Source organism: Pinus tabuliformis, chromosome 4_2 (genome assembly GCF_031772625.1).
Source record: "Pinus tabuliformis cultivar Carrire ecotype Pingquan chromosome 4_2, CPIR1, whole genome shotgun sequence".
Lineage (NCBI taxonomy): Eukaryota > Viridiplantae > Streptophyta > Pinopsida > Pinales > Pinaceae > Pinus > Pinus tabuliformis.
This window is the reverse complement of record NC_142304.1, coordinates 479,130,244-479,140,429: the sequence shown is the minus strand read 5'-3', so window position 1 is coordinate 479,140,429 and position 10,186 is coordinate 479,130,244. Positions and strand designations below refer to the sequence as shown.

The following is a 10,186-nucleotide window of genomic DNA, read 5'->3' as shown; positions in this document are numbered from 1 at the left end:
ATAAAAGGATTCATGAAAAAAGCCAAGGTAGGAGGAGGAACTAATTCCACCTACCTCGCCCTTATTCCTAAAGAAACCAACCCCGAAACCTTCGCAAGATTCAGGCCTATATCGCTTTGTAACGCATCCTACAAAATTCTGGCAAAGCTTCTAGCAAACAGGATTAAGCCCCTGCTAAACAGGCTGATCTCAAGCAATCAAGGTGGCTTCGTAGAAGGCAGGCACATCCTGGATAATGTCATCCAAGTCCAGGAGACAATTCACTCAAGCAATCAGCGAAAAGAAAAAGGAATGCTAATAAAACTTGACATGGCCAATGCGTTTGACCGAGTCAATCGCTCCTTCCTTTACAAAGTCCTCCACTCCTTTGGCTTCTCCTCCCATTTTGTCAACCTCATCATTGCCTGCACTGACAACCCCTGGATCTCCCCCCTTGTTAACGGTCCTACCCCCTTTTTCCAAGCTCAGAGAGGCCTCAGGCAGGGATGCCCGCTCTCTCCCTTCCTGTACATCCTGATGGCAGATTCCCTTAGTAGAAAGCTATCCTTCGAAAAATCTTCAGGCTCCCTTCCAGGCCTCAAACCTTCCAATAGCTCTCCAGCTCTGAACCACGCTCTATTTGCGGACGACTCTCTCCTCCTTGGAGGGGCCTCTGTTAGAATAGCCAAAGCCTTTGATTCTGTTCTAAAATGCTACTGCAGGGTTTCGGGAGCTTCAATCAACGAAAGGAAAAGTGAAGTCTACGGCTGGAATATTGGGCAGCAAGAGCTCACATGCATCTCTAACATCCTGGGCTTCAACGGCCATGCCCATTGGGAGATGATAAAATATCTCGGCCTCCCCATCACAATTGGGTTCAATAAGAGGTCGTTGTGGATTGAAATCATCGGCAAAATTAAATCAAAAATCGCATCCTGGGGAGGACACTGGCTCACAAAAGGAGGCAAGGTAATTCTGATTAAATCTCTGCTATCGGCTCTCCCAATTTATCAAGCAGCCTTCCTATTTGCCCCAAAAAAAGTGACGGATCAAATCTCCAGAATTCTCCGTGACTTCCTCTGGCAAGGGGGGAAGGGAAACCAACACAAAATTCACTTAGTCAAATGGGACCTAGTTAAACGATCAATTCCGGAGGGAGGTCTGCAAATCTGCGACCCAGCTCTAGTCAATCTGGCGATGGGAGGTAAAATTCTGTGGAACCTTTTTAAAGACCCCAAGCATCCTGTCAGTGAAACGCTGAAGTCGAAATATGCCCACAATGTGCCACTCAGGAATCTGCAGGCAAGCCAAACACCCAACAGCACTCAGGTCTGGAAACTTTGCAGCAGAAGTCTAAATCTTCTCAAAGGAAAGGCGTATAAGATACCAGGTAATGGCAAACATACAAACTTGTGGCTCGACCGAATAATGGACTGAGATCCGCTCACGGAAGTAGAAGAAATTGCAGAGATAAAAAATTGGCTGGAACGCGCAGGGATCAACAGCGTGTATGACTTATCCAAATGGGACAGTCATGGAGATTGGCAAGGATGGGACTTTTTCGGAGTCCCTGACCGTTTACACCAGCAGAAGCACATCCTTGAAGAAATGCTGGAAGAAGCGGCCCCAGTAAATAGAAAAACGAAAGACAGCTGGGGATGGGGGCATTCTGGAAGCTACACAACAGCAACAGCTTACAACGCCCTTCAGCCTAATAGGAACAACAGCAAAACACCGGATTTCTGGAAGAAAGTATGGGAACCGCTCGCCCTTCCTAAGGTAAATTTCTTCTTCTGGACGCTGGCCCACGATAAGCTTCTAACTGGAGACAATCTGATGAAAAAAAACATAGCCGGGCCGCATAGATGTGAGCTGTGCAGAAGCAGCTTAGAAACTGCCAAGCACCTCTTCATGGAATGTAAGTTTGCAAAAGAAGTGTGGGGACTCATTCTCCATGAGCTACAAATCATAGTTCCTCCTTTCAACTCAATAGCTGATCTATTCGATTCATGGAATCAATGTTACCCCAATAAAATTCCCACCAAATCCTTTTGGAGGAAAGTCTGGAACGCCATCCCCAAATTTGTGTGCTGGCAGATTTGGCTGACCGGAATGATCTGATATTTAATGAAAAGGTGCAAACTCCCTTCTCCACAGTGGTAAAGGCTAATATTTCCTCCTAGAAGTAGCCCAACAACAATACTTTACAGATGATCCATTGCTTCTCCCTGAAGAAGAGAGGTGGTTGGGCCCCCTCTACTCCCACCCACAGAAGCAGCTATCAGCCCCTCATGCAGTAAATCCAGTTTGGCGCAAAAGAGACTCCGAAGAAACCTTTCAATAATAGTGGAGAAATCAAAAAATTACAACGATATTCTTCGACAGAGCCTCCAAAGGAAATCTTGGGGCAGCAGCAGCCGAAGGGGTCATCTATGCCCCGGATGGAACAAGAAGGGACAGCTTTTGTTGGGGCATCGGGCAGAAAACCAACAATCAAGCAGAGATCCTAGGCCTCCTCAAAGCTTGTCAAATTGCCAGGGACAGAGGAGACAAAGAATTCCAAGCTTTTGGAGACTCTGAGATCATAATAAAAAAAATAAATACGGAAAAAATGTTCACCAATGCAAGCCTCAACAAAACTCTAAATAGACTAAAGAGAGTCCTGCTCGATTTCGACTCCTACAAATTTCTCTACATTCTCAGAAGTTTGAACAATGAATCAGATCAGATGGCGAACAAAGGGTGCACTCTTGGGAAAGGACAACTTCTCATAAATGACGAAAGCTCATTCCACTCCTGTAATCCATGAGGAAGCGGCATTTTGTAACAGCACAAAATACAGCACTAGAAACAGAAACAGAAGTAATGTACTATTGGCTGCCATGGCGTAAGTCCAAACTTTTCACCAAATAAATAAAATCATACCCGTTTGAGTTAAAAAAAAAAAAAAAAAAAACTAATTTTCTCACTCTTGAATTTTATATTAAATTTATAATTTAAGTATAAAAGCATATAAAAATGTTTAAACTTAAATTTTGTTCATGTATTAGTAACATTCTTCATATATCGGTAATATCACAGAGTTACCACTTTGAATGCAAACATAGTAATCATTGATTCAAAACCTAATTATGAGTCTAGATTCATGGTCCAAAAAAATAGATAGTCATTACTTATGATGCATTGTTGAAGTTGATCTATTAGGTAAAGTGAAATAATACACACACAAACTAAACCCAAAAAAATATTCTACAAATATGCCCAAAATTGAACCCTAAATCCTATTCTAAATATGTCCAAATATCTAAGAGAAGAAGTTTAAAATGAGAGTAAAAACATGGTGAATAAAAAAATGGTTGATTGCTACTGTTTGTGCAATCATTTCCTCTCGATGACCTGTAAATTCTATCAATTTTGTGTATACTTTTTGAGTTTGACTACTACGTTTATTAAATCATTGTTATGAAACCAGGATAGAAAAGATAGATCAACGCCTTAGAATTCAGCCTCTTCGAGGGGGGAACCTCCTTTACATTACATAAATGAACAATTCTTTGATGATTCAAATGACAAAACCTCCTTTCTATATATAGGAGTCTAAGGAGTCACAATATAATCCAGCCGACTTAATAATAATAATATAAAGCCACAAAAATAACAATAGAGGGATTCTATGGGGCACAGTAATAACAATATGGGGGCAATAGGGGCACAACAATATTAATAAGGGGTATAACTACAATAGTAATGGGGTAATCACTAGTATTATAGGGACCCAGCATGCCCCTCTCCTTCAAAATAGTGTTGTCCTCAACGCTTGAGTAGTTCTGGATACTTCTGTATAAAATTCTCATCCTCCCATGTGGAATCTTCAGCAGATAAGTTCTTCCACTTGATAAGATACTCTGAAATTGATCGATTTCGTAGCTATCGAGTTCTTGTTTCTATGACTGCTTCCGGTTCCAATATAATTTTTCCTTCCTCGTCAAATTCTGGCAATATTGTTTGAACTGGGAGCTTGTCGCCTATAACCTTCTTTAAACATGAAACATGGAAAACTAGGTGCAATCGAGAAGCTGCAGGAAGCTCCAATTTGTATGCCATAGTACCAATCTTTTGCAACACCTTGTACGGACCATAATACTTTGGTGATAATTTATTATCCTTCTTAGCTTGCTTGAGGGACATTTGCTTATATGGTTGTAGCCGTAGGAATACCCAATCACATACATCAAAACTTCTTTCACTACGATGTTGATCTGCCTGTTGTTTCATTCTATTCTGTGCCAACACGAGGTTATCCTTTAAGAGTTGGAGGACTTGTTGTTGATGTTCGATGTGATGTTCCACTACCTGAACCTTAGAATTTTCTCGATAACAAAATGGCGACTCCCTTTAGAACTCGGGAAAAGTGTCTATTTAGAACTGCTCTATCCCACTAAGGTGTGACAGCGACCTTAGAAACAAACAGAGAAAACTACTTTTGTATTCTTCTTTATGAACTATAAACAAAGAGGAATAGGATGAACCAACCTGTGTCTTGCGCTAGTCCTTTGATCCAATCTCTCTCCTCTTTGACAGCTTCCAGCTACCTGCTCCCTTACTTGCCTAGCTTCACCAAGTACCTGTAAGATCACAGAAGAAGGAAACTATACAAAGACATGGGTTTATATTCATAAATAACTTAGGATCAGATTTAAGTTAACCCTACAAATGTAACAAGCATCAATGAAACACAAGCATGGAGAAGAAACTCAAATAGTTTTATTGATATACAAGAAGATCCAGGAGGAGTTACAACCGATGATTCCTGACCCAGCATCAACCTCCCAGCAAAGAAGTCCCTTCTTCAACCCCAACAAAGCATAGAACACCCAATTCTCTGATATGTATCTCAAAACCAACAGCAATTCCTTACAATGTGCAAAATTCCAGCCTCTGGATCTCTGGGATGAGGGATCCATATATAGATGTATGCAAGGAGGATGAGTCAGCTCATGATTTGATTAGTGGCTTCTCTCTGTCAGTTCTTGCTTCCACTTGGAGACTGAAAGCCTCTTACTCATCCTTGGTCGAATTCAGTGAGGCAAGTGTCATTGGAGAATATTCTGGAAGCTTCCATTGTCTCTCCACCTCGCGGAATGATACTGCCATTTGTCATTTCCCGCTCAACGCACCCTGGTAGTGCATTTAGGTGCGTTGCAACGCACCTAGCTAGTGGACTTAGGTGGTATGCAACGCACTTGGCTAGTGGAGCAACTGAAATGATCCTGATTTGACTTATTCTGAGCAGTTTCTGGTGGAGAATTTCTGGGAGAAGCTGTAATTTGTTGACCTTGTTCCTTTAGGGGTTGGAACAACACTTTTAGGGACTTAGGAGCCCTTGGTTTATGGACATTTCATGCTTAGAGCTGTAAGGCACAAAAATGTCTATAACAGTTGCCCCCTAAAGTATGAGGCCGTTTATCGGGTGAAATGCTTTATTAGGAGGATCCGAAGTTCTTTCAATGCTGGGAGGAGACCTGTAATAAGATACAATACAATACATTATCTTCATACTGTTTTCATGATCTAGCTGAGGTGGGCATTCCCATGCTCAGCTTTATAAATTCATTTTCATGTACATAAGACAGACAATCGTCTGATGGTAGACTGATGATTCTGATAGAGCCATCATCCTTTTGGTAGGATGATTATCTGTGCTGCAATGTTGTACATTTCAATGTCTTTATTTTCCTGAATATATATCGCAGCCCGGATGGATGAAACTAGATCCGGGGTCTTCAATCTCGTCCGATCTTCGCTCGAAGTACAAGTCGATCCATGTGAGAAATGTTTTGAAGTCGAACATGGAAAGACATCGCTTGATTACCAATCAATGATGTAAACTGTTAACAAGCGCGAGAGGAATCACCGATAATGATAATGACCCTCAAGGTACTGCAGTACAATTCACGTGGTGTGAATAAAGGACTTAGCGTCGAACACCACGCAAAATCTTTCGGTCGAAGGTCATTGATGTAAACCTGTCGCCGGAAGTGAGAAACTTGCCATTGAGGCATGCAAGCTTCAAAGTACTGTATGGGGTGTTCCTAGATCAACTTCTTGGATAATGAGCTGATGTCGACAAGAAGTGATCCGTCGTAGGAGGGCCTTAATGAATCCCACATCAATGACACGGAACGGAGCAAATGATTTTGGTGGAGGTGAAAACGATCTGATGATATATGGTTCAGGGAGGTGGTCATGAAAGAATGGAGTATAATGTATGGTAGTGGGCGGGACACAGGTGGCCTTTCTGGATGACTTCTCTTGAACATGTCGGCGACACTTATGTGATGGATTGGTAGCATTAACCCCAAATGTGGATGGTATGGCGAGACCATGGCGATGTGACCGGTGAATGAAACAACCCAACCCGACTCGGGCACGGAGTGGAAGTGTCATGTTCAAGAGCGACTTGCTACCAATAAAGATTCTTTGAGTTTTCTTCCCAATTTTCCCCAGTCATTGCTGACCAGTACCTCTTTATTTTTGTCAAGCTTGAGGAGGATAACATATGCTTGTTCTATAATTTGCCCTTTGGGCAAACCCATCGCTATGTTTTAACGAGCCTAGCGATAGTGAAACTCGTTCTCGTCTAAAGACAAGTTTGTAGCTATTAATCTTTTTAACGAGTCTAACGATAAAGATAACTTGGTCCTTTTCATTTTTAGAGAGTCTGAAAAGGTACGTAAAAGTAACTCCAAAATTCCTTTTTCGTCACCTAATCCCTTAAGACCGAAAAAGTATAAAACAATACAGAAGGGATGAATTTTCGATTAGCTTTAACGAGCCGAACAAAACAAGCGCTCGATCTTTTTGTGCAATAATCCCTCAGGTCCAAAAAGATTAAAATTTAGAGGAGGGATAGCACTTCCTGTCGCTTTAACGAGCTGGAAGGCCAAAACTCGGCAATCTTTTCATATTTTACGAGTCAGAAAAGAGCTTAAAGAAGACTCGTCTTTTAAGGAACGAGTGATAAAAAGGGTAGCAGCTGATTCCAGGTAAGGTTTGGAATTTTCCAATCACAGCAGTGTCACAAGGATGGCTAGTGAAATCACTCTTCGCAGCTGTTCCTCAAAATGGGTAAACAATCAAATGGAGGTGAATGATTGGCCAATGGAAAAGTGGAGGTGACGGTGCAAACACGACCAAGGCTTTAATGGCTGAAATGCTACATTCACGGTGGTTATTTACCAGGGAATAGTTCATTTTTTAACGAGCTTAAACGCGGGTGGAAACATTTGCTCGGTCCGGGTTTATTTTTTAACGAGCTTGAACCTCGCGGTAACACTGCTCAAGGCGGGTTTATTTTTTAACGAGCTTGAACCCTGCGGTAACACTGCTCATGGCGGGTTTATTTTTTAACGAGCTTGAACCCTACAGTAACACTGCTCGTGATAAGTTTGCATGCCCCCAGCATAATAACGCAAATCGAGGTGCATGCCCCCCAAGCTTCATTGCATTCAACTTGGTGGTTGGAATGAAGGTTTACCTTTGAGATTTGGAAAGGGGATTTGTTTCATTTTTTAATGAGGTTGACACAGATAAGAACCATCCTCGGAATCCAAATCCATTAGATATAGAAGATTTCATATTCCACTGTGGCCACTTCCGCCAGATTACTCGGAGGCGGTAGGGAAAAAGTACCCATTAAGGCAGGGTCTTTTAGGAGACCTACTCCGATATTTTGGAGCGAATGATTGCTTCCATGGATCATTGGAATGCTTCCCGTAACTTGTGAACTATTGGGGAGAAATGTTTGTTGGTCGACGATTGTAATTCCTCCTTGGAAGGGAAATGCAATCTTCCTGAAGTAGGTCGACACAACTGCAGCCATGGCATATATCCAGGGTCTTCTGTCGTGGCGGAAAAAGTCATTTGGGCTGACACAACTGACCTCCCTAGGAGTATAAACTCGCTAGCGACAAACAAGACAAAATGGAGTGATCTTTCTCTAAATCTACCTTTTACAACATGAAAAGTACAAGTGTTTAGGCTTACCTTATTCCAAAACGCTATTGTTGTAGTCCGTTCTTGCCAATCCGGATGAGCTCTTCCTTCAAGTCAATTCCTGCAACCACAAACAATCAAACAATTACCGAGCACTTGTATTTCATATAATAAAACATAGATTCAACATGCAGACCAAGGAACACATGAAATAACTCATTAACATAAGCTATTGAGAAAAATAAACCAGTTTGTATTAATAACGAAACAAAGAAACTCTTACAACCTGGCCTTGGTGTTGTGCAAGTTCCTCCCAGGGTCCATCAAGTGTCTTCCTCTACTTTGACAAAGCTCACCCACTTCCAAGTAGAATCATGTAAAGACAATCTCTCCTCACAAAGGTTCTAATGGAAGACCTAAATCCTGCAGCATTTACCCAAAGAAAATGTATAGCTCCAACCTCCTCTCCTTCTGGCTCAATGCCTTTATTTATAGTGCTGTAAAGAGGTTATTCAGGTCCACTATCAATGGGATCATCCCCCTCTATGGGTGGGATAGCTCCCTTATTGATGGGATAAGTCCCCTCTTAATAGAGATACATGAACCAACTGGAGGCGCATCCATTTCATCAAACCGACCTCTAGAATGTTCTAGAAGTAACCACAAGTAACTTTCTCAAGATAAAACTTGCGCATTTTGCCTTTTACAGGAGGACGCACCTGTCCTTTAACATACAGAGCGTCCATGGACGCAGCTTTTGTGAACATGACCTGCGTCCCCGCCGGTAAGGCTAGAGAGAACCTGCGACCCCAGAGATAAACATAGTTTTTACAAGACTTTCTCTCTTCTTTGAGTTTGAGATGGATAACAGAGGCATAGATTTGCCTAAGAGGGTAGCATGACTGTTGATTTTGAGCCATACTAACTGTAAGTAGTCAAGGTGACATTTTTTAGTGTAACAGATTGCCCCCTAAAGTGCGAAGCCTGGAATAGATTGGTGTTTTATAATTCTAGGAAGGGTGAAGCGCTTTATCATTTCAAGGATTGACTTGTGGATGACCTGGTTAGAACCTGCAATTTTCAACACAAAATACATGTATAAGATTATATCATCACTGAGGTAGGCATTCCCATACTCAGATTCAAAACTTTAACTAATGGACTAACTATTCTGATACAGGAATGATCTTGCAGTACATCATTTTATAGACTTTTGTAGACACAGTATGGACGCAGCCATCTGTTTATGATTAGTCTACATAGATAATGAATACAAAACTCCTTGCAGCCTGGATGGTAGAAACTAGATCCAGGGTCTTCACTCCTACTTCCCGAATTGGTACGATTCTAAGCATGTGATTAAATGATTTGATGTCGAACATGTTAGAAACCACTTGATTACCAGTCGATGATGTGAACTGTTAACAAGCGTGAGAGAGACCACCAGTAATGTCAATGGTTCTCAAAGTACCAAGCACAACCCGTGAAATGTGAATATATGTTCTGATGTCGAACACTCCACGGAATCCTTTGATCGAAAGTCAATGATGTAAACTGTCGTCAAAGGCGAGAAACCTACCATTGATGCATGCAGACTTCAAGGTACTGTCGATTCCTAAGTCATCTTTCTAGATAATGTGTCGATGTCGATAGAAAGCGACTCGTTGCAGGCAAGCCCGCAACACGAAATCATTGTTCAAGTTGAAGAAATGTTGCTGTAAGGACTGACTCAGGGATGGTCGAATGGATGACAAGTATTTTGCAGATGAAAGTTTTGCTTGCAGACCTCTTGAACACATAACGACACGACAAATGGTTTGGTGACGAATAACTCAAAGTTAACCCCTGAACCCGGTTAAAGATTTTCAAAGTGATTTGGTCAACTGTGAGGTAAAATATTTCCCAACCCAGGTGAAATGCAAAAGTGTCGTGTCCAAGAGTGGTGATAAAGTTTCACTTGAGACAAAAGGTGACAAATAGGTTCATTCTTCTCTCTTTTCCCCCACCATTTCTGGCAAGTACCTCTTTATTTTTAACAAGCTTGAGGAGGATAACATATGCTTGGTTATAAGCTCATCCTTCGGACGAGTCCAACCTAGTTTAAATTCGAACCCTAGGAAGGAGTGGTTCGTTCCTGTTTGTAATTGAACAGGTCCTTTACTGTAAAAGTTTAACGAGTCCAGTATAGGAGAAACTCGGCGTTTTTCAATTT

The 10,186-nt window shown here is 41.7% G+C and overlaps 1 protein-coding gene across 1 annotated transcript in view; it reads left to right on the top strand.

Moving 5' to 3' along the window:
• The first annotated feature begins 516 nt into the window (after positions 1-516).
• The window catches only part of LOC149170031 (uncharacterized), a 29,552-nt gene continuing 19,882 nt past the window's right edge, over positions 517-10,186 (top strand). Inside the window, exons 1-2 of the mRNA XM_089425431.1 lie at positions 517-1,369; positions 1,475-1,758. Of these exons, the coding sequence (XP_089281557.1) occupies positions 517-1,369; positions 1,475-1,758 (1,137 nt within the window). The remainder of the gene's footprint in view (positions 1,370-1,474; positions 1,759-10,186) is intronic.